Source organism: Python bivittatus, unplaced genomic scaffold (genome assembly GCF_059951505.1).
Source record: "Python bivittatus isolate LINGU-HERP-01145 unplaced genomic scaffold, Pbiv_v1 ctg000670_np1212, whole genome shotgun sequence".
Lineage (NCBI taxonomy): Eukaryota > Metazoa > Chordata > Lepidosauria > Squamata > Pythonidae > Python > Python bivittatus.
In genome coordinates this window covers 8,420,527-8,444,499 of record NW_028277094.1, presented here as the reverse complement: position 1 = coordinate 8,444,499, position 23,973 = coordinate 8,420,527, and the positions used below count along the sequence as shown (strand labels likewise).

Genomic DNA, 23,973 nt, shown 5'->3' with positions numbered 1-23,973 from the left:
CAGTTTGCAAAACGTGGCGACTGATAGAGGCCACTGATGGGAGAAAGAGATGAAGTTCAGATGAAAGGTTCTGGGTTGGATAAAGCTACACAAAACCTAGAACTGGGAGCATTGCAATCACTTTGCAAGTAATATTGAGATGGTCCAAGGAGGTGGCAGTATAAGGCAGTTTCCAATGTTTTGTTGCCGATGAACAATGTTGACATACGTTCATAGAGAACAGGTCTTATTGCTAAAACACTGTCATCTTCCAGGACCTCAGAGATGGGCTTTCTCTGGGGCTGCACTTGCCCTATGAACTTCCCCCTGAGGTCTGCTTGGTCCCAACTCTGCTGGGCTTCCACAAAGCTGGAATGCTGGACTGTTTCAGCAGGCCTTGAGACAGGACAGGTTGCAAACCTGCTCCCCCATGGATCCCCTTTAAGATTCTGTGGTTAGTTTGCTTTGCCGGACTTGGTTAACAGTTTTTGCAATTTTTAAGTTTATATTTTGTGAGCACCTTCGGGTTGTGATGGTGATTGAGGCAGCCTATAAGTTTGATCAAGTGAAGAAAAATATTCCAAGGTAGTGTAAGACTAAGGCAGTGTTTCTCAGCCTTGACAACATTAAGATGTGTGGACTTTAACTCCCAGAATTCTGGGAGTAGAAGTCCACACATCTTAAAGTTGACAAGGTTGAGAAACACTGCTGTAGGCAATTGTCCACTTCCATTTTACACTATTCTGCTGCTGATTGTGATGCCCATACCTGTTCAAGTGGCAATTAAAAGTCCACGTGTGGACTTCAACTCCCAGAAATCCCCAGCCAGCATGCTGGCTGGGGAATTCTGGGAGTTGAAGTTTACACATCTTCAAATTGTCAAGGTTGAAAAACACTAGGCTAAGGGATGCCTAGATCAACTTGCAGTTGGTACCTTTCCCTACTGCATGCATTCAGTGCTCCCTTCCAACACTATGATGACCTGAAGTTGTAGATGTTTTTTGGAGCCCATTCATGTGGAATAATCTGTTCTTCACAGATGCAGAGTGCAGCTGACTCCGGCCAGAATCAACACTTATTCCAGCAGCCTCCCCTACCACAACAGAACACTGCCATGGGTTATTTCCACCACCCACAGCCCCCAAGCCATCTCCTACAAGGGCAGCCATGCAGTTTACAAGACTTGCCCGAAATGCAGATGCCTTGAGGTCTCAAGTCAAAGCAATGGTGAGGCTTACCTGGGGAACAGTGAATGCTGAGCCCTGGGGAGGACAGCTGGTTCCTCCTCCAAAGGCAAGGCTGGCTGTGAGAAGCAATGCCCAGGCACGGAGGAGGAGTGGAGACCAACAGCTGGCATTCTTTCTGCTTGGAAAACCCACCCGGCCACACCCCTCCAGCAAAACCGGTTCAAAAGGCAAATCTGGCACCCTTGGCTGCTCAAACCCTGTGTGCCACAAAAGAAGTACAGGGAGGAAATTGTGAAGGTCGAGGGAGGAAGTTTGTTTAAGGAATTGTCTGTCCACCAAGATGGGTTTGACGGCAGACCAGAACTAGGTGGTTGCTTGGCCAAGAAACCAGCTTGACTTGAGTGGTGAGAAATAGGAATTTGCAGGAGAGCCAGCCCTCAATGCAACTACGTTTGCATGTTGTAAAGCCATATATTTAATATGGTGGGTGAATTTCTAGCTTGCAGGTCCTTTTTTTTTTGTTACATAGTCAAGTTTACATGCTGATAGGTTTAGCACCTGCGTACTGGAGGCAGTTTCTGGAAGATCCTTTGCTGGGAAATGCTATGGTCATTGCCAGACTGCCATTTCCATTTGTTCAGTGTGTGATTTATGTATATAGGTTTTATTTTAGGTAGCCAATTTCTTGCTGCTCCATTTTTTCTCTGATACGGACTTACTTTCTGGATAATTGAGTGATGCTGCTACTGTTTATGAATACCACTTTTGCCTGAATTCTTTCATTTTACACCAGCTCCTTTGATCGTTAGAGTTGTCTATAAAAGATTCTTCTATTGGTTTTTATTTTATTATGAAGTGGAGATAAAAGTTTATCTAGTTCTACTCCCAAATTAGCCAAATAGGGTGCAGGATCCTTCATCTTTCTCCTCTCGTCTAATTAAACTTTATTTGGGGAGGTATCTTGTCACCCAAAGATAAAAGCAAACTTTATGGTTTTGCTGCTTAGGGTTGGGATTTGGCAAAGTGGAGTTTTCTATCTAACAAGGATCCTGCAGTGTCACAAGTCAGTAGTGTTAGCAATAAAATGTATTTTTGTAAATGGTTGTTTTTTAAAAAAAACTGTGTTTATATATTTATGAACTTTTTTTAAAAAAAAGAGTTTTTTTTTTTTTTATTCTTCAGTGGTGAATACACCAAAGCATTCCTTATTGATTGTCTCTTTTTCCAAAGGGAATGACTACTTGTAATTGCAAGGGGCATTTAAAAAAACAAAAAACGGTAACTTTTTGCTCGGCTTGCACATCTGTTATTTTCTAAGCTTAGCATTTCCATCTGTACTTGTTTTTTGGATGTTAAACTTTCACCTGCTGCTGTTAGTGCAAAGTTGTTTCACGCTAGATGTATTCATTCCAGCCCAATGTTAGAAGGCATTTGTTTAATAATAGTTCGGGGTCATAGAACTGAGAAAAAGCAGGCTACGTTTATTCAGGTATAGCTGTGTGTGCAAAAAATTCTCAGGCAGATAGATCACTGTTTTAGAGGAATCTGCACTTCCCTCTCTTCCTAGGATCGTAGTTTCTTAACTGCTGAAGATGCTTTGCACAGGCGGGTGTGGACAGGTCAGTTTCCCTGGGTCCTCAAACAAAGGGGTAACGATGGATTTTCCTATATCCATATCCATAGAGAATCACAGGCACATTTTTCCCTGTTCCATCATTTTCCTGAAAGGACAATGGAAACATCAGAGGAACTTGACAGGGACGTCCACAAGAGGGGCCCAAAAAGTCAAGATGTTCATGGTCTATCAATCTTACTCCTTGTTAGGTGTGACACATGTAAAAAGGGGTGGGGCTTCAGTTGTATGATCACGACTGCCCGCTTGACTTTTTCTGTCTCCTCCACGGATGCCCGAGACTTAGTTCTGTGCCATTTTTCAGACCCAAAGCACCAATGCCAAATATTGCAGTTAAATGCTGCCTCCATGCACACTTTGTCTGTGAGTCCAGGGAAGTGAATGAAGGATGAGTGACTTCATGTCAAGAAAGAGAAAACAGCCTTCAGCAGGAGCTCCCTACGGCTTTTGAAGAGCCCTCCCGGTTCCTAAAGCTTTCCTCCCCCCGTCCTCACCCAACGGGGGAGCCGTGCAGTGAATGCCTCAGCATTTGTTTTCTCTCTCTTGCGGTCGGCTGCATCTGAACCAGCATTTAACATGCCAGATTTAAAGAATGTCAGATAGAATTTTGTTGGGAGCAAGGATGGGAGGACAGCCCTAGAGCAAGACAGTTCAGGACTCAAGAAGACCAGCAACAGATTTCTTTTGTCGGCCGAAGTTTGTAGTTAAGGTAAAGGAGGCAAGTAAAGAGTTTCTGGTGTGTGTATGCTGAAATCCTTCACGCTCCTTCCAGGGTTACAAATAGAGCTCGGATGGTTTTACACGGATCCTGAACATGGCTTTCTTCAAGCGGATTGGCTGAATAGACCTAAGAGCAACACCTGATCTCTGGTCCTTTTAGATGATGGCTGCGTTAATCCACCCAACACACACACATACACACTTTCTCTTTCAAGTGGGAATACGCACACAACTGATTTGGGTAATCCTTTGGTGGCTTGATTCTCTTTTGTAGACTTTCCATGTCCAAGTCCAGAGCAATAATTTCTGATAAAGAAGGCCTAGCTCAGGCACAGCAGCAGGATAGGACCCCTAACAGCCTCTTATATAATACCCTGGTTTTGCTGTGAGCAAAATGGCATATGGTACAAGTTGTCCTCGCTTAGTGACCACAGTTGGGACTGGTGACTCAGTCACTAAGTAAAACCGCAACTGTGCTTGTGATATTCCTTCAGCTTTCCTTTGCTTTACAGACCTGTGAAGGTCATAAATGCAAGGATTGGCTGTAAAGTACCTTTTTCATCGCTATCATAACTCTGAATGGTCGCTGTATGAGACAGTCGCTAAATGAGGATGACCTGTATGTCCCATTTGAGCACAGAAGCACTAAACTGGAAAGCATGGAAACAGGAGGGCAAGCAAACCTGCTTCTTTCAAATGCCCAAACATGATCCTTCCTATTGTATTTCCTTACATTTTAAAGCGTTGCCCCTGGGCCAGTCTAGATTTCTTCCCCCCGGGGAGTCCTCAGTGTGCCATCTGCCCCTGCTTTGTTTTCAGTGGCAGGGGTTGGAGATAGAAAACTAGAGGGTGTGACTCTCACACAAATGTGCCCTCCACTCCAAGTCCCTGAGAAGTCCCATGGAAGGGATCCCTTCACCCTTTCAAGGCAATGGGGAAATGAAAATTCTCCAGGCTCAGCTTACACGCATCCAGACAGACTGATGCCATGGGAGAAGTTGGCTGGCTTTAAATTGGTAGGAAGCAGGTCATCAACCAGAATGTTAATCCAGGTTTTACGTGGGAAAATATTGGGTGAGGCTGGCTCACTCAATTCATTTTAGGAATTATCCCTGCTATAGCTGGTAGGTTAAGGTGGGATAGAAGGGCGCGGTAACTGACAGTGTGAGTCCATCTTTCTGGACTGCTGAATGTGTGTTTCAATGTGTTGTGCTGTCCCAACGCACCTTGTGTCTGTCTTAGATCAGGCTGAAGAATTTAAACCTTTAGGATGGCAAGGGCCAGTGCTCGGGGATGAGGAATAGGAAAAATGCCATTTCTAATTGTACAGTGAGAGCAGGGATTTTGAAAATGGGCTCTTTTTAAAAGCATTTTATATCACTGGCCTTTTAGAAGCCATGCATTTCATTCATACGGAATCCGTCACAGATCCTCACATTTAATTGCACGGATGAAGGGGAAGGATCAGTTCTGATGTTAGAGATTGCGTTTCCCCATCCACATGGTATATTCAAGATAGTAATCAGGTTCTGTATATTCCTGGGGCACCGTGTGGTTTATTTTTAGCACTAAAAGCAAACACTGCCAAAGAAAACACCTTTTTAATCCAGCTTTGCAATTTTCATGTGACGGGTGAATGGAGACACATAGTTGTTTGTGGTTTCCCTGGCTTACGACTGGTTTGGTTTTGTGTCCCAACTTGATATGAGGCAAGAGGAATTAGTAAAGGAGGGAAAGCAAGCAGGGAATTGGCTGAACCACTATGATAATTTTCCTCCAGCTTGAACAACACAGTTAAAAGATGGCTTAGCATAATGTTGGGACCAGAGCCAGTGTCTCCCGAAACGCATGTGTCCAATCTCATTGTGAGCGCTCAACTAGACCTTCCCTTCCATCACATCCAACCACGATAAGGCCAAGAACTGGACCACTTCTACCCAGTGTCCTACAGAATCTTATACAACCAATCACTTATATTAACGATGCATAGGAAGCAAGGTATTTATTTCTCCCCCTCCCCTAAGCATCTAAGTCATTTCATTCAGATTGACTGTTTAACTCGGAGTTAATTCTGCTGACTGTTTTGAGGAAAAGAGTTTGGAATGGGTAGCACCTTATAAATCTTTAGCATTTGAAAGGGCGGGGTGCAGATCAATGTCAGTGTTTGTTGAGTTGGTCCATGGACTTTTTGATATTAATGCCTACATGTATGTTGTAGAAATTCTCTAGGAAGTCTTGGGAGGATTAAACTTGAGGGAAATGAACATCATGGTTGACCTACAAAGACAAATCTTTAGTTCAACCCCAGGCACTGAGGAAACACAAGCACCTTTATCCAGCCTTGCACTTTCTGTACATCTTTACAAGCTAAAAGGCTGGTTGGCCGACAGATGTACAGTCTAACTTAAATTGTATATACTAGCTGTGTACAAAGGAAAAAAGAACACAACGGGGGGACAGAAAGCAAAGGTTTAAAATGAATAGTGAATTTATTTTGTACAATGTCAAATATAGATAACTTTTTAAAAATGTTCCTATTCATAAAGTATTTTGTAAAATGGGAAAAGAGGAGGCAAGAAAGTGTCTTACTGGGATGGGGGGAGAAACCAGCAGTCCTTGACTGGAATCTTCCCATCCTTGTTAAATCAAGTCCTGGGTACTTCAGCAGATTTGTACATATTATTTTGAAAGAAAAATAAAACTCTACTTTTAAGAAGTCTCGCTGGGTGGCTGATGGTTCATTGACTACTTTCAGCATTTTGTCACGAAAAGTAAAGAGGTATGTGGGTCATATTTCATTCCAAAGCAGAAATCAAAGTGCTTATTTTTAAAAGTAGCTTAGAGTGGTTGAGCGGAATGCATTCCTGGCAAATTCGTTCTCATAAACATTTGTTATACTGGAAACAAAGAAGTAAACTAGTTCCATACCATAATAATATTTATGAAATTTTCTTAAGGACAATAATATATACATGTGTATTTGTTTATAAGACAATTCAATCCTAAACTTTAAAGAGAGATATTTTTTAAGAGATATTTATCTCTTGAGATAAATATATATATATATTTATCTCAAGTAATTTATCTCAAGTAATTGTAGTGGTCTACTGGCAAACAGTACTATAAAAAAAACAAAACATACATAATTTTGCATTTTTATCACCTTGTTGAAAAAGATGCTATGTCCGTCTAGATTTCTTTCCCTTTATAAACACTTTTTATCTTTCAGATGTATTGTTCATATAGTAGCCGTGAATGGCAGAGGAAGAAAAAAAAAATTTCCTGAATTTTTGTATGCGGTACTATCTCCATATGTTATGAAAATACTTTCAAACTGGGTAAGGATTCTTGTATTAGATCACCCAGGTCCAGGTCCAGTCACTTTCTTTAAAGCTGGCTCTTTATATGCCTGGTACTCTTATATTCCTTAGATGTGTTAATTAGAAGCACATCGAATTGGAGAAAGCTGGTTTTGGCAGATCAGGAAACGACTGGATTTTGAAAGATATACCTGTATGCATCTGGCAAAGGCCTCATGCCACCATTCTCAGTTGCAGTGGCATTAAAAAATAGGAGCGCTTTTAAGCTTAAAGGCTGCAAAGCTTGGCTTATTTTACCAAAGCGCTGCTTTAGATTAAGGTAAATTGAGAAAAGTTTTAAAGGCAATGGAGTTTTTAAAAAATTCCCATTGAAGACTTCAGAAGTCTTTGAGAAATAAATTCGAGTGAATTTGAACGATTTTTGCTCCATCTGAATAGAACCTCACAGTTCTATTTTCCAATGGGAATGAGTTAGCTTCAGCCTCACAATCCATCTTTTCACTGAGGCTGGAAGGACTCAACCTTTGATTCTCCAGCCTCCCTTACTCTTGACCCATAATTCACTTCCTAGGATTTAAGTAACTGCTAGATCCTGGCTTAGCATTAACCATAAAACGTTGCAGAGCATCCATCTGGGCAACACTCGGAAAAGAGTTTTCTGTGATAGCATCCAACTTCCTTACTAGCGTTCATCACATTTCACTAAACACCTTTGTTATTTTGGGCCACATGAAATGATGGTCTCCATCCAAAGAGGAAAATGATAAAGGAATGATTCAAATAGCTGCTTTTTCCAAGTCCCTTCAGCATTGTACTTATGGAGTAAGCAGCTGATTTTGGCATTTTTGTCCCTATTTTTTTGTTAGCTTGTCTAGATGGTTTCCAGGGGGAATCTCAGAATCTTACTGTGCCCAGACTTTGAGAAAGACAGCACTATGATGGAGCTTCCCTACTTGTAAATTGAACCACATCAACTTTTTGATGTTGAGCAGAAGAATTGTGCAGGAGACATTGGCACACTTGCAAAACTTTAACGCTACCAGCCAAGAAAGCTTCATGTGAGGCATGTAATGCCTTTGAAGAAAAGAACCAGATTTTGAAGAAATATATATTTTAAAAAATTCTTGGCCCCCATTTATAGGAACAACTTTCCTTAATAGGTGTCCTAAACTGGTCAAAAATCGTGCCCTCAACGCACTAAGCAGACCTATATTCCAAGATTAAGAAGAAATTCTTTGCAAAAATTGCCAACTTCACCCTATAAGACAACATAGCAAAACAGTGGCCTAAAAAGTGGTAACTTGGAAATCTGCTGCTGTCAAGGAGACCATTTAGTTTTTTCTTCCAAGTTGCCCTGTGTTGTTGGATGTGGCTTAAGTCTAGTGTACTAAAATGCAAAGATTAGGTGCAACTGTGCTTACTTGACCCCACAAAAATAAAAATAAAACCACACAAACCACCCTGCTATTAAGGGAATTGAGCTAAATCCTCAGTATGAACTTGAAGCTCAACGTTCCCTTCTGTTTCTGAGTGTTCTACAGAGAGGAAGGAGAAGTGGGGCTAAGTGATTACCATACACAAGCTCTTGCTTTTAACTGAGCAGCTTTAGCATTTTCTAACTTGGCTTTGACATCTACTGGTTTCTCAAAAAATCTCACCAAGGCAGGTTCGTTTAGTAAAGAGGCCAGGATCTGCTCAAAAGCAAACGACCAGCCCTCACCGGCAGGGCTGGAGATTTGGGATCCTGCGCTATCAGTCTGCGAGGCCGGTTGTGCTGTAGGACCAACCATGGGAGACGTCACCCTTTGGGCTGGGGAAGTGGGGCTCTGGAGCTTTCGTCCCACCTCCTCCATCCTCAGCAAGAGGCTGGTAACTGTGGCAATAGCACGAAAAAGGAGCTCTTCTTCTGGATCACCATGGAATAAGTTATACAACGTCTTGGAGAACTGGATGAATTGGGACTGGGGAGGGAAAAAGCAGAGTCATTTTTCATTTTCAGGACAAGGGTATATGTGTGTGTCAGTAGAACAAGTAATGCCTGCAGTAGCTTTTTTAAAAAAAATATGGCCTCTTGGCCAGACCTCCCCACCAAATGCCCTGAAGATGTATTGAACAACAACCTCCATGTTCTCCAAACTTCATGGTTCATCTGGAAGGAGTTAGGAGTTGTAGTGCACCATACCTGAAGGTCTCCAGGTCAGAGAAGGCTATATTTTGATGTCCTGGTTGTCAGCAATATCCACCCTACTTGCATTAATGGGGGAAAAACTCCACTAGAACAAAATACGCGGGTTTGCTTCCAGGAGAGTTCTCACCTGGTTCATCCGGGGCAAATCCTTAATGCTTTCTTCCTTTTTAAGGATCTCATCTTGCCACTGCTTCAAGTAAGCCTGGATGTCCACTTTTCCTTTCCCTGTTTGGGAAGAAGTCAAATTCAGAAGAGAATGGGTGAATTGTGCTGTCTCCTGAAGACCCCTGCTAGGGAGCAAGACCTGTTGGATAACTTTGGAGCATTTACAGTTTCCAGCTGAAGCCTCACCATGTCCCACTGGGAATCAAAAGATTTAACTTTAGCTAGGCCAGGCTTCTAGATGTGAAGTGATGCAATTTGCAAAATCACTAAATACTTTCATATTTCTGCCATTCTAAATGCCAACCTGCCCTGCAACTCTCATACTTTATTCTCTTAATATCAGGAAGCGATGTTAAACCATGCTTTCTTGTTAACCCCAACAAGCTTGGCTTCTCTTTCCTTATTTCCTCCAGTGCAGCTTCAAAAAGACCGCCAACTATAGTACATTGGAAGGAAAAGGTAACATATGCAAACCAAGCCATGGTCAACCTCAACTCGGATTCAAACAGTTACATTTCTTAAAAACTGGGCCTGCTGGGAATCCACCAGTCTTTAAGACAGAACAGACCCAGAGTTCAAGGTTGACTCAAACCTTACACCATCTGACACTTTCATGATGGAGGACTGCTCTCGATTGTACACCTCAAATCCTCTGGCTAAACCCAGGTCAGCTACCTTTTTCAGGACTTGTCTTCAAAACATCTGCATCCTCTTTGTCTCCAGGTGAAGAAACTAGAATAAAAAAGAAGAGGGGAAAAAGAAACACTACTGAAAAGTCCTTGACACTAAACAGATTATCCAGCCAATAGATGAGGACTGTTTACTTTGATTGTCTATAGCAGTGTTTCTCAACCTGGTCAACTTTAAGACATGTGGACTAACTCTCAGAATTCTAGGAGTTGGTCCACACATCTTAAAGTTGACTAGGTTGAGAAACACGGGTCTACAGCAAGAGAATGAATTTTCCCCATCTGAGATCCTTAATTAGAGATACTAGGAATTGAACTTGTACATGCATAGCAAGCTCTCCATCACTGAGTTATGGCCTGGTCCTCAGTATCACACCAACACTGCCAACATGTCCACCAACACTTCTCTAAGTGCTTGCAATTTGCATTCTTTTACTTAAGAGAATGGATCCTGGGGTTGTTGCAAAGGGTCAACTCCACTTTAATTTCCAGAAGAGCTTCCAGGGGCTTTCTTAGAAAATAAAACTACGTGTGTCTGCAGCTCAGTCCTTGGGACACATGCCTATCAGCCTAGACAAGGGATAAAAATACTAGTGTATTAAACTATGCAGATTTTTTTGCAGAGACAGTACAAATATCAGTGCACCCAGATCCTTAATTTCAGGTGTGAAATGTCTTCTTCCCCAACCTTCTCTTAGCTCCTGCTTGTCTAAAAGATCTCAGATGGGAGAGGAGAAATGATAGCAATGGCAACAAGAATTCTTTATAGAATTTTGCTGCACTTAAGCCTTTGATCAGACCACAATCATCGCTGCATTAACAGTATTAGAAATTGCTCTCTGGTGTGAAGTGACTTTTTCGCTGCCTCCTTTCCTACCAGCTAGAAGTGAAAAGCAAAAACAACAACAACCAACATCTTCCCTTACCACTCAATTGACTAAAGTGGATCAGTTCTTCTTTAGAGAGTTGAGCCCCTTTCAAAGGGCTCAGAGATTCCACTTCGGTAAAAGCTGCCGAAAGAACAGAGGGCGAGGAGACGTTGGAAATCATAAGGATGACATACAATACATCACACAGCATGGCAAATGTAATCACTTACAGTCTGGCTTCTAAGGGGGCCCAACATTTATAAATATTGTAAATTAACATGCATAAAAAGGAGGAAGTCAGAAACCCAATAGTTCTTTGTTTCTCTTTTTTCTTTTCTTTAGTCTCTGGTATTTTAATTGTGGTTAAATTTGCTCTGTTGATCTACTTTTTTCCTTTATTACCAGTACAGAAACCATTCAGTAACAATACCATGGAGATCTTAACCCTGAGTAATCAGTTCAAGATCAAAACCTTTACAGTACAACAAATACTTTGATGCAATCTACAGCGGTTTTTTCTAAGGTTATATTCAATTCTGGATGAAAAAGCTAAATGGTGTCATGGTCAATAACACTGACATCTAAAATTGTAAATAATATTGATATAATACCTCTTTCTCTTTTCTTTATCCCCAATAGTTTAATTCAGTGTTTCTCAACCTTCGCAAGTTTAAGATGAGTGGACTTCAACTCCCAAAATTCCCTAGCCAGCCATGCTGGCTGGGGATTTCTGGGAGTTGAAGTCCACTCATCTTAAAGTTGCGAAGGCTGAGAAATGTTGGTCTAACTTATTGAAAAAGTAGAGGGTTAATAATCTTCAATCAATACTGCATAAATATCACTGTATCAAAACAATATAATGTGTTAAGATCTACAACACCATAATAAAAAAAAAGAAAATCATAAGGATAAGGGCTGGTTTTAAACTTTATAAAAGCAAGTGATGTGCGCAGAGCTTGACCGCATGCATGAGTACAGTCCCGGCCACTATTCTCATCGCACAGATGGAGAAGCAAGGCTGAGGTTTGGCTGTAGGTTATGTGGGAATGGTCCTAGCTGAACCGTCCAGCCTTGGCTTCAGAATAGCTCAGTGCACTACTCACCATTCTGCCCATCCCTCTGCCAGTTCAGTACACCTGAGTGCCACCAGCAGAAAGATACCTAGATCCTTCAACCTATTTTCCACATCACCGAATACCTTTCTTTTTCATCTCATTCCAATCATTATTAATACCAGCTTTCTGAGACTCAACACTCTCCAGGAGTGAAACTCTCCAGGCGTGTGGCATTTTGTACTGTGACGCACTTACAGCTGATTAAGTTGGGAGAAGCTAATCAGTATCTTTCTTAAAGGGTGGAGTGAAGACTTCAGGCAAGGAGGAGGTTCGCAAAATCTCCCAGGGGCAGACCCCTGAGGGCTGATGGGACAAAGAAGGGCCATCCCTGAGCTTTGGATTTGGCTAAGGGGCAACCTATGGTAAGTGGAGCCCTCTTTCTCGTTCTGCAAGGACAATCCCAAATTGGGTGTGGTTGTGTCTTTAGTAAAAGGCAAAAGATGTACACAATCCGAAAAGAAACCAGCCTGTGGTATGGTCTCCATGAGGGAAGCTAGGATTTTTTGTTTTCTCTTTTGTTGGAAGTTTTTTTGCTCTTGTATTAAGCTTATTTTAGGGTTTAAGCTTCCATATTTGCTCATTTCCCACTTTAATGTGGAAAACAACCATGGCAATCTGAATTGGGAAGGCATTCCAGGGACAGCAAGGAAGATGTTCAGGAACTGCTCCTCACCCAATGTGCCTCAGATCTCCTTCCCTGTCTGGGAACCCAGCCACTGTGGCTTTATTCACCCCTACTTAAAAAAAAAAAAAAGGATTAGCTTTTTAGGTGGTGAGATGGTATCCCAGGTTTATGGGCTTCCTGGCTGAGGAAGGAGCTGACCTCAGATCCTCTGGTCCCAGCTGACATGAACGGTTCGCAACATGGAAGCAAGGACTAAACATGGCACCTCCACAGCACTCACCTGGAGGTATGTGCAATTTGAAAAGCAGCGTCAGCTTATGAGTAAAACTTCCATGATACATGACGTCTAATAAAAAGGGAGGAAAGGGAAAAAAATTAAAAACAAGGTCATTCAAGAAGGTTCATACCCAATGGAGATTATCAAATGTCCACATCCTATGTCCTCTATCAGCTAGGAACAATTGAAAACTGGCTCCACACTCACTGGATTAATCTAAACCAGCCAGATCTCATGTAGAAAGGGAACTTGTTACCATACCCAAAACAGATGCAAATTCTTTGAAGTTGATCAGGCCGTCAACATTCTCATCCAGTAGCCGGAAGGTCCACAGGGCCAAAGAATCTCTGTTGGCACAGGGTGCCCAAGGACTCAAGAGATGATGCAAGATTCGGAATTGCTGGCAGTCAATCCGATATTGGTCCAGGTAGGGCAGGCTGGCATCGTGATGTTTTAGTGCTGGACTGTTCAGATTCCAATAACAGGAGAGAAAATGTTCTTTCTGACCAAAAAAAGAGGAGGGCCCAAATAAATTATAGCAAAATGTCATCAAATCACATGGGGACAAGGCAATTTTGGGAAAGATAAAATATTTTTTTTCGTATGGTTATCCAGTGCTAAAGCTGAAAACTGCTGACTATGACAGCTCATAACTTTTACCTGTATTTAGACTATGCTATCTCTGAAAGTCCAGAAATGGACAATGCAAAGATGACCAGATGTTTATTATTAGAGTTATATCCTGCCTTTCCTGGGGATACTTTTCCCCCCATTAATGCATGAGGATCTTCCTTTCTTTCATCCTCATAATAGCAGCTGCTATGAGGGAGCTTGGGCTGAAAGTGAGCAATTGCCCAACTCATCCAGTGAATGTCCACGGCTGATGATGGATTTGAAACAGGGCCTCCTTGCCTTAGTTGATGGCTCTTACTACAGATGACACTGTGGGACTACAAACTAATCTCAAAACATTATTTATTTTTAATTTTAAAAATTGCCAAAGTTTTACAATAGATTTTCATGTTCCTGCCTGAAACCTATGGAGATTTGAGGCAAGAATACCAAAATCTTGCAAGATTTAGTGATCTCACAGACATTTGGCCCTTTCATTTTTTTTTTTTTATAATACCCTTCCCAGGGAACACCTACACTACTTTGTGGACCATCAGGAGACTTACTGGCATGCTGCCTTAGAACCACTATCTGGTAACACATCCATGCATATGATATTCTATACAAGACAGCCAATATTAAATTTAGTTTTGCCTATTCTAGATGGTATCCCAACTACACCAGACTAAAACAGACCTGGCCATGGTGACGTATTCCTTTATATCTTCTTCCTTGACTTTTGTAACATGCTCAACAGTTGCAAGAGTGCCTGAAGAACGCTTGGAATGCCAACTTGTTCAACACACATTAGAAGCTTGCTACACCGTCCCATCTGAAATAGCTACATTGGCTCTTCTGTTTTCAGAATGCCCTAACACTTCAACAGTTCAATGCTCAACTTGCTTGCAATCAGTTCAGCAGGTCAACTTGCTTGATCATTAACTCTATAGAGGTCTAATAAGAGGTCATGACTGTCAAATGGACATGAAGATCTTTTGCAGATGACAACCAAGATGTTACCTTGAATAATTCATACAGTTCTTCCAGGTTGCTATGGCTGATATTCATATCTTGGGAGATAACACGTAGCTGGGAACAGACAACAGGAAAGCAATCAAGTTGGTATCAGGTGTTATGTTCCTATATTTCAGGTTCCTATTTTCCAGGTTCTCATTTTGAGATGGGTAAATTACAACTTACAAAGGGCTATGAATTGCTTAGTCAAAAAATGTTGAACCTCTGTCTTTCCAATCTATATAGTCCAAATACGACCCTTCAGATGAATTCCCAACTGGCCATGGTTGCTGGAATGGTGGGAATTATAGTTCAACATCTGAAGGGGCATAGGTTTTCAATTCCTAGTTTACAAAAATTCTCCAGCAGTGTTTCTCCAGAATTTCAGAGAGTCAGAAATCCTCTCTCACTCCCCAAATTTTAGAACCTAGATTTTAGGGAGTGAACCAGGCTGTACATTTCAACTGATGAATCAAAGTAATTAATAAGTCTTCTAGTTAACTGAAGTCTCTTAGCTAACTGGGTATAAGATTATATCTGTGCTTATAACAACGATACTTAATGATAAATTATGTTCAATACCATGACAGAGCCAGTGACCAGAATCCTGATATAGGCAAACATACTACGTACTCACCACATTCTGCTTTGTTGTGATCTCCAAGGTCTGGATGACGTACAGTCTATTCCGACGTCGCATGCTTTCTACTTCCTCAAATCGGATTTCACCATATTTCTGGAGAAGAGCAAGAAGCTATTTTACTGCTTATAAAGGCTGAATACAGAACATCTAGAGCACAAAACAGCCAACTCCTTTAGTGCTGGAGGTTTCTAAAATCCACCTCCTCCTCCATCATCATCACCACCACCATCACTGCTCCAAACTTTGTGATGCTCATCCCATTAAAATTCTCCAAATGTTGGTATTCTTATTTGAAGTTCCACACAAAGTCATGGGAGAAAGCCAAACTCTTCTAAGATTTCATACCACAACACACAGTTCTGAGATCCACATTTGGAAGGGTGGCACATACCAACACATGCACACACATACAACTGTCAACTTCTGAAACTGAATAAGTGGTTTTAAGTCTGTAGCTACTGACTTCAGTAATCCTTTTAAGCGAAGTACAGATCATCATAAATGAGAAGTCTTCTCCCACCCAACCTGATTAACTTCGGGGTTAATATTGCTTTATATTCATTTTTGGAGGAAGGCCTTCCACTGCTTTATTTTGCAGGCTACAATACAGCAACTTATTGATTTTTCTTCTAATGCAAAGAAGGAGAAGAAAGTGCTGAACGAACCTCATTTGATTCTCGAATTAAGTCAGTGATGTCCACTCTGGGGTGGGGGTTTTTGCTTTCATTCATCCCAGAGGCCTGTTGTACCGCTGGAGGGAGTGGGCTGTCCTTGTTTGTGACACTCTCAAAAAACCTTGATTAAAGGAGAAGGATGAGGAGAGAAACAGGCATGAGATACAGGGGTTACCTATTCACCCAAGTACTGTAGATTGGCAGAGATGATCTTTCCCCATACAGAGCCTTGGTGGTTATAATGCTCTGCAGATCCAGAACCACACTGATCTGAGCTGGTCATCACACTTAACAATCTAGGCTGATGGTCCATGTATCTTCTAAACCCTGCTCACCAACCTGAGGTTGGGCTGTTTCTCAGGCCAAGAAAACGTATTGGGTGATCTTGACTGGGCATACATGGCCTTTCCCTTTTTATTGCTTTTCATTGTCTTTTTCCTTCTTTTTTAACTATGTAAACAGCCCAGAGCCATTTGGGAGCTCAGCTGCCTTCTAAATCTACATAAATAAGTAGCCCATGCAGCTTCCAGCATGGGATAAGAGTCAGCAGAAGTGTGACAGTGAGCAACAGATGCAAGCATGCGAAATTGCAGACTTAAAGGCAGTTCCAGATAGAGGGCAGGATTGTGGTATGGAATGCCCGTACATTTGTGTGTGTGTGTGTGTGTGCAAAATCCTTCTCAAAGGCTTACAATTTTGCAAGTTCACAAGTTTAGAACAAAGGCATAAAAGGATGACAAAATCCAGTTAAAAATGCTCTGCTCAGCAGCTGAGTTCTCACTTTGGGATGCTCCAGCAGAGACAATCCAAGGAGGCGTCAGCTACGAACAGGTTCTTTTCTGCAGTTGGGTGAAAGGTTTTCTCCAGAAAACTTCTCTAAGCTCCAACCGTAGCTTTATTCTTTTAAGTCTTGTTTTAAAAAAAGACCCTTAGCTAACTCGACCCTATATTGGTGCTGAACAGAAGAGAACAAGTTAATTTCTTTGATCAGGAGAGTATCCTATGCATTTCTAACTTCTGGTTCATTTCTTCTGTAATTTTCACTGTTTTATTCATGCCTTACTATGGAGGATAAAGCAAACTATGTTCACTGTGAAGAAAGCGAAGTATGTATTAATATGTGTACGCACGCACATCTATATCTATAACATCTATAACATGTATTTTTATATATATAAAAGTTAAAGCTAAAATTGTAACAAGTGCATGCTATTTTTATGTGTGAATGTGTTCACATGCATACATTAACCCCTCTGTGCACACACATATTCCATGCACGCATATTTGCACAATACGTAGCCCAACCCCTTAGCCATAAACACAACCGTAGCTACAATAAACCCACATACCTGTTGAGGACTGTTACAGCTTCTGCGTCGTCCTTGCAAGCCAGCAACTTGTCCATGTTGTAGTCGAGCACCGCCAGGCCCAGCTGCAAAATGGCTTTGATCCCGTCATAGAAAAAGCAGTCGACTACGTTGACGGCGCTCTCGATCGGCAGCACGCTGACGAAGAGAGTGAGGAACCAGGAGAGCGAGACGGAGGAAAAGAAAGTCATGTCGGTCGTGTGCTCCGTCAGCTGGGGCAAGTAGTCTCGGATCAGCTCCTCAAACACTGCCTGATCTACTAAGGCACCTGAAAGAGATGTCTAGTTACCGAAATACAAATGCAAATTTATAAAGAAAGGCACATTTGCAGGGTAGACCCATGCTGGCTGGGGAATTCTGGGAGTTGAAGTCCACTCATCTTAAAGTGGCCAAGTTTGGACAACATTGCATTAGGGATTTACCAAATATAAACACAACAAGAGAACTGATAAGACATTAAAAGGAAAACACTCTACAGGTAGTCCTCAGTTAACGACCACTCGTTCAGCGACCATTCAAAGTTACAATGGCACTGAACAAGACAACTTACAACTGGTCCTTGAAGCTGCAGCCATTTCAGCATTCCCACAATCACACGATTGCAACTCGGGCACTTGGCAACTGGCTCACAATTATGATGGTTGCCATTGGTGACCTTCCCTGCTGGCTTCTAACGAGCAAAGTCAATGGGGAAGCTGGCAGGAGGTTGCAAACAGCGATTATGTGACATCGCGCTTAACCACCACATGGGACTTTCTTAACGACAGCAACCAGAACTGCTACAACTTTCGTCATAAGTCAGTTTTATGAACATCGCTTAGCAACAGAGTTCCTGATCCCAATTACCTTCATTAACTGAGGGCTACTTATATTATTATTTTGACAAGTGACATTTGAATTGGAACAGATCTAAGGAAAGCCATATGCCAAATTTAGCATTTTAAGAACAAATTTCAAAATCAAATCGGGAACTGACATGAACAGCCAAGATGATCAGAATTACTGATCCATTTAATAAGAATGTAGTAAGAATGAGCAAGGCTGCACACCCCCATTTCCTACCATCACTCATGAAGGTGATCATTACAGTAAACTCCAACGAAAGCAAAACCGTACCGATGATTCGGCGATTGAAATAATCAGGTAGCATCCTTTCGCAGACGGCTACCAAAAGCCAAAATGCTTCCTCTTCTTTGGCATAAAGGAGCAGCACCGACGTCAATATATTCATGGCCTTTAAACAAACATGTATATTATTATTTGCTTGGCCTTCAGTCCTTTCAATGAAACCTAGCTGATATTATGTTTCTGCATCAATGACTATTACCACCACAGGGCAGCTAAGGTATTTTTGAGAAGACCTGCGTGAGAACACATGTAACAAATCACCATTTGTCACAATGACCCATATCTTTTTTTCGTGCCGCATGTGTACTATGTGAGTTAGGAGGAAGAAAAAAGGAAGGAAGGAAGGTTGGGTGATAGATTGGTGTCCTTCAAAAAATAAGCACATGAGGAAGCATTAGTGGTTGTAGGCAGAGAAAAGAAGAGATCAAGGGATAATTTTGGGTGAAGATGTTGGATAAAGACCAGGGAGAGTCAGATTCAATGCCACCTTCAGCCATGGAGACACCTTGGGTAACTTGAGGTCCATTACTTTCTTTCAGCCCAACCTACCTCACTGGGCTGTTGTTCTGGGGAAAACCTGGGGGAGGAAGTCCTATCTATGATGCCTTGAGATCCCGAACGAAAGGCAGGATAGAAATCTAACCCATCATTTCACTACGTTAGACGATTAGCAGGAGCTGAGTGAGGGAACAGATGCCACCAAAAGGGACAAAGCTGAGGGTTTTCTGTTCCACTAAAAACGTGGCAGAGGATCCATAGATACAAGTTGTTGATGAGTTTTGTGTTCAGGCACAAACCCCTTTAAGCAAACCAAATTTCAGAGCTGCCACTGTTTTTGTGAGAAGGAACCAAGTCAATCTCCAGCAGCCACAAGAAAAAGAATTTCATGGGGAAAGTCAAGAACACTTCTCTAAACCCTGGAGGTGAAACACTGCAACCGGAACCCTTCTGAGGCCTCTCAGATTTGTACACGTACTATAATGAAACACATCCACACCCGCACACAAATAAAGACGCCAAGCTGTGGTTTGGACAACGTAAGCAAAGCTGGAGTCCAGCAGCACAGCCTACCTGGCAATAGCCAATCTTGGGGTTCCTGTAGGCATAGGCAGTGAGGACCCGTCGGAGGGCAGAAATGCCCGTGTCGCTCTGGAACGCGGGATGCTCTGGCAGCGAGCGGCGCAGATCCCGCTCGATTTCGTCCGTCTCCAGGGTGCACGTGCCAAAAGATTGGTCAACCAGTTCCGAGTAATAGCCGGGGTGGCTTGCCATGTCGTTTACAGCACCTGCCCAGGGGTGTAGTGCACACAGAGGAGGAGGAGAAAGACTGCTGCCATGTGTCTTGAGCGCTAGAGCTTTGCAAAGCTGCACAGACAAGTCTGCTCAGATAGACTCAGAGCTGATCTTGCCCGTGAAAGTGCCTGACATGGACTCCCTGCAGAGGCTCCTGTGGTAAGAGGAGTGCACTGCCCAACTGTGAACTCCAGAAGCATTCTTGGGGGATGCACAATCAAGGTTTACCCCCCAACTCCTTTTCTTAGGAGGTTCCCCTTGTTTTAATCATGGTAGCAGTGGTTCAACACTTGTCAGCCCTTTGAGGTAGTCCAGATATGAAGCCCAAACCGTGAGTACTAACACATCCTTTATTGTAAAGTTACAGTAACAGAATCTTGCAAGTCTGAAAGCACTTCTCCCCTCCTTTACTTTTACTTTCCAGAAAACTAAGGAGGGTACCTCTGAGAGGCTTCCCATGCCCCCTTTCCTTTGGTGGACTCAGATACCTTTTGCATGACAGTTGTCTAGGCTGTGGCTCTTCCTCCTGTCTCCCAAGGTCATTCCCGCATACCATTATGACATTTTTACAAAACCACCTAGACAATCTTGGCTACTGATCACAGAAAGCTACACTGAGTTGGAGCTGCTTGGTGCACACGGATAGGAGACCACTAGCAACTCCCAGGGCTGAGGCGGAGACCATGATGAAGATGTGCAGGATCCCAAAAGAAAGCAACGGGCAACCACATCTGAATTGTTGCCAAGAAAATGCCACAGATAAGTTCAAGTGGTCACCAGGAGTTGAGCGTGAATGGACTTTTCCCTACTCAACATATCATGGTATGCTGGGAAAGATCATCTAGAGATGTTCCTTAAAGTCTAACTGGGTACTATTTCTTTCAAGGAAGGCACTATATAAATGGAGTAATCTACACCATTACGACTACTACTACTACTACGATTCCAAGTACAGACCATACCTGAGAAGAGAAGCCAAAGTTCTCCTCTTAACACTTCGGGGATCCCTCTGACAATCAGGTCTCGTGTTTTCTTCGTCCGAAACATACTCACACCCCGTCCACACTCTATGAAAAGGATGTTCCAGGACTGCTCTTTCATTTTTTCTTTCAACTAATGGAACAAGGTTATCAAGAAGCCTCTTAAGCACAATCACAAAATGCCAGGGACACCATCAACATGGTTATGAGGGACGTCAAAGGAAAAACATGCTGTGCCACATCCCATAAATATCAAACCAGCCCGATCCTTTAAGATATTATTAAATCCAGACCATGCTAAAACATCTTGTCCTATCTTCTCACTTTTGCAAGACAAAGACATTTCAAGAACAAATGAAGAACACACCTCTTGAATGCATTCTTTAGTAGCTGAAATATATGTTTTTTTCCTTTTATGTTCCTTTTTTATGAAAAAAACCCCATCTTTTTCTCTCTTTTCTATTAGTTACTCATTTTGATTTATGCAGCCACCCTTCTCACCGAAGTGACTCTGGCTGGTGAACAAAGTTTAAAAATAAAATCCAAATAACCTTTAAAACATACAATATACAATCTGAAAAAAAGAAATGGAGGCTGAGCATTAAAAAAAAACAAAACCCGAATAATATCAATACCAACCAGCCTTTTCTTCCCTTCACCCCCATTTTAGCATATATTAATCACTCTTATGCATCATGTTATATCACATCATCACTGCTGTCCTGTTTTGTGGGCGTGTTATAGTTCAACGATAAATTGTTTTTCTTTTGTTTTATTTTAAAAAGAGACAGAAGAATGGAAAATCAAGAGGCTCCCGTCCTAATAGGAATGAGAACCGGAAAATGGATGGCCATGCACAAAAAGATACTGGCGGGATTAAATACAGTATTTCTCTCCAGGGTTGCAACCTTACAGAGGCCTCCGAAGGGCCTTCATGAAATAAGGCAAATTGCAATAAACCCAGAGTAAAATTTGCATCCATCCATCTGGGGCACATTGAAGCAGAGGGACACACTTGCTGATTCATACAAAAAGAAGCCAAAAGCCAAAAATCTGAATGACCACGGTAGGAGACCCAGTTGGATGTTTCTGGAAGCAGAGGAGAACAAGGAAGACAAGGGCCTTCTTTATACCACAAAGATGGCAGAAGCCGCACGTGAAAAGGAAAAATTCAGCAAAGCACAGAGGAAGCGAAGTACTGCAACAGATCTCTTGCCACTGACGAGAACCAGTTTCTCTTCTTACCATCTTAGAATCAAGGTTCTCCGCGTCCTGAGGATGAAAAACGGTCATCAGGGCTTCTGTGCTAACCGTGGCACTGCTGCCTTTGTGGCTGGCCATCGGCTGCCCCTCGTAGTCGTCCCAGACAGGGCTGGCGTCCGGGCTAACCCCAACCTGCAAGAGGCATCGAGAAGCCGGAAGCAAACGTGCACAATTTTGTTATAGAAGAAAGGCAGGGTGTACGTCAAATAAATGAAGGATTCGATTCTGCAGAAGCGCAATCATTGGTGCAAATGGGAGGGTGGGGCTCCCTTTCTGCATTTTGCAACGCCACTCCCCCCCCACTTCTCCAAACAGCGTGGTCAAATCGCTCAGCCTGTATCAGAAATAATTGGGTCACCAAACTGACCCGTTTTCTGGATTCACACGACATGCTGAACCAAAAATTTAATCCGATTCTAAGCCATGAAAAGCAAAGGAAAAAAAAAAAACCATAACTGAGATGTAAGCTTACCAAGATGAACGTGTTGTGTGAATGCAGCTGCAAAATCATGCTAACCCTAACCTGGTTAAGTGCACTGGGCAAACCCAGCCCTTTTGGGAGCCAAATTTATTCTCCCTGCCCAATTTGCACCTACCGCAGGAGAAGTGGCAGGAGTGACAATTTTGATTAGCACACTAATATTCTCCTTATTTAGAGCTTTCCCCTCCCTGAACAGGCCTTTGAGAAGCCCTCTGTGCGAGTGGCTGCCCTCCCATCCGGTGGCAGAGAGTTCCACAGGCATACAGGCAAGAAAAGAGATCTCTGCCCCGTGAGACGAGGCACCCTTTTCCAGGCACCTCGAACAAGGAACGGGTGCACCTTTCATTACCTCCGCGCTCATGCTGTGTTGCGGGCTTGGGGCTGCATTACATCTGCTCCTGAGCTTCGCCACCAGCGGTTCAAAATCCCTCACTTCAGAGAAACGGAACGCCCTCTGTCCTTTGGTAGCAATGCTGATTGCCTTGTTGACATGGTCAGCTACCTCAACTGCTGTGACCTGCAGGCATTGGGGAAGAAAACACTCCCGTCAGCCCCTTTGCTGGCCATCAGACTGAGATCAAGCTCCTGCAAGGTCAGATGGATGAATCTCAAACACCCCAATCCATGAAGCAGAATGAGGCTCTGCTGTAGGCGTAGCCAGGTCTAAACCTTGACATTAGGCCTCACTGTTGAATTCCTGCGTATCTCCAGTTATGTATACTGACTGAGTCCACCACAGGCTCTTCAACTAATCCTGGGTGCATGACCCAGGCCGCCTGTTTTATTAACCAAGTGTGGCCCAGTTTTGTACTAGCTTCTCCTGACATTCAAGACAATCTTCAGCTTAGCTAGACAAGAAAAAAAACCTGCTGCAAGTTGGGAACACAACCAGCCTTTGTGTCAACAGCAATGTGTAGGTAGGCCAACCTACCCCATCTCTGTGTTTTCCTGAGGTGCCAGGACTCAGATGCCAACCTGGACACTGTAGTCATAACATCGTCAGTTTCTATGGAGGGATATAGGTCTGTGCTATAAAATATCCTTCTACCTACTGCCAGGAAGTATTTCTTTTGAACAGGGCATGGTTTCTGTCTATTAAAGGGTGTGTTCTCTAAGAAGTATAATTTGTCACCAGCTTTTTCTCTTTTTCTGCAATTACATTTTTGTCTCTTTTCTCACACCCTTCTTCTCTGCTGCTCCCTTCCTTCCTACCCTTTGGTTGCCAAGGAAAGACCAGTTCCTTGCCATCTAAGGTTTGGCCCGAATGTTTGCAGAGGACTTCTGAAGTTGGGTCAAGGGAACCCGCTCTGACATCCACTCAGCTCACCTCTCTCAAGGGGATGATGACGCAGCACAAGCAGCCATCTTGACTGGCAAAACAGATGTAATTCTCAGAAAGGCACATCTTCCCTAGAGTGTTGTAGTGACTGAAGGGCACCCACAGGAAACACTCGTGAACTTCCCGCAGCGTCTCCTCCTTGGGGAGCCTGAAGAAGGCGTTGAACTGCTCGCTATGGGCCCGGTTCTCAAGTCCTCTATGGGGCAAAACAGAAGTGTCTGGTAGACTTTTGAACAAAGCAAAGAAGGAGGTACTTTGATTTGTATTGAGTGAAGAATCCTGTTGGCAGAAAATAATTACCCCAGATTTCAGTGGGGCTTAATTCCATACCAGAGCATATCATACTTTCCTGAAGAGAAAAGGACAGGTGGAAAAGACTGTCTAACTCAAGAGTAGGTTGGCTGAAGAACCA

At 42.7% G+C, this 23,973-nt stretch overlaps 2 protein-coding genes across 3 annotated transcripts in view; one reads left to right on the top strand and one right to left on the bottom strand.

The window, feature by feature from the left end:
* The window catches only part of LOC103047959 (neuronal PAS domain-containing protein 2-like), an 89,674-nt gene extending 83,439 nt beyond the window's left edge, over positions 1 to 6,235 (top strand). For both annotated transcript variants that reach the window (XM_088151691.1, XM_088151692.1), the window contains exon 22: positions 1,019 to 6,235. In XM_088151691.1, the coding sequence (XP_088007817.1) occupies positions 1,019 to 1,186 (168 nt within the window). In that variant the 3' untranslated portion in view covers positions 1,187 to 6,235. The remainder of the gene's footprint in view (positions 1 to 1,018) is intronic.
* TBC1D8B (TBC1 domain family member 8B) overlaps positions 5,985 to 23,973 on the bottom strand; it is a 28,186-nt gene continuing 10,197 nt past the window's right edge. The window contains exons 6-21 of the mRNA XM_088151690.1: positions 23,550 to 23,757; positions 22,572 to 22,739; positions 21,724 to 21,873; positions 20,461 to 20,611; positions 19,277 to 19,491; positions 18,194 to 18,311; positions 17,060 to 17,345; positions 15,702 to 15,831; positions 15,031 to 15,129; positions 14,400 to 14,468; positions 13,029 to 13,269; positions 12,771 to 12,836; positions 10,808 to 10,891; positions 9,868 to 9,924; positions 9,155 to 9,252; positions 5,985 to 8,800 (exon numbers count right to left, since the gene is read on the bottom strand). Coding sequence (XP_088007816.1) covers positions 8,408 to 8,800; positions 9,155 to 9,252; positions 9,868 to 9,924; positions 10,808 to 10,891; positions 12,771 to 12,836; positions 13,029 to 13,269; positions 14,400 to 14,468; positions 15,031 to 15,129; positions 15,702 to 15,831; positions 17,060 to 17,345; positions 18,194 to 18,311; positions 19,277 to 19,491; positions 20,461 to 20,611; positions 21,724 to 21,873; positions 22,572 to 22,739; positions 23,550 to 23,757 — 2,533 coding nt within the window. The 3' untranslated portion in view covers positions 5,985 to 8,407. The remainder of the gene's footprint in view (positions 8,801 to 9,154; positions 9,253 to 9,867; positions 9,925 to 10,807; positions 10,892 to 12,770; positions 12,837 to 13,028; positions 13,270 to 14,399; positions 14,469 to 15,030; positions 15,130 to 15,701; positions 15,832 to 17,059; positions 17,346 to 18,193; positions 18,312 to 19,276; positions 19,492 to 20,460; positions 20,612 to 21,723; positions 21,874 to 22,571; positions 22,740 to 23,549; positions 23,758 to 23,973) is intronic.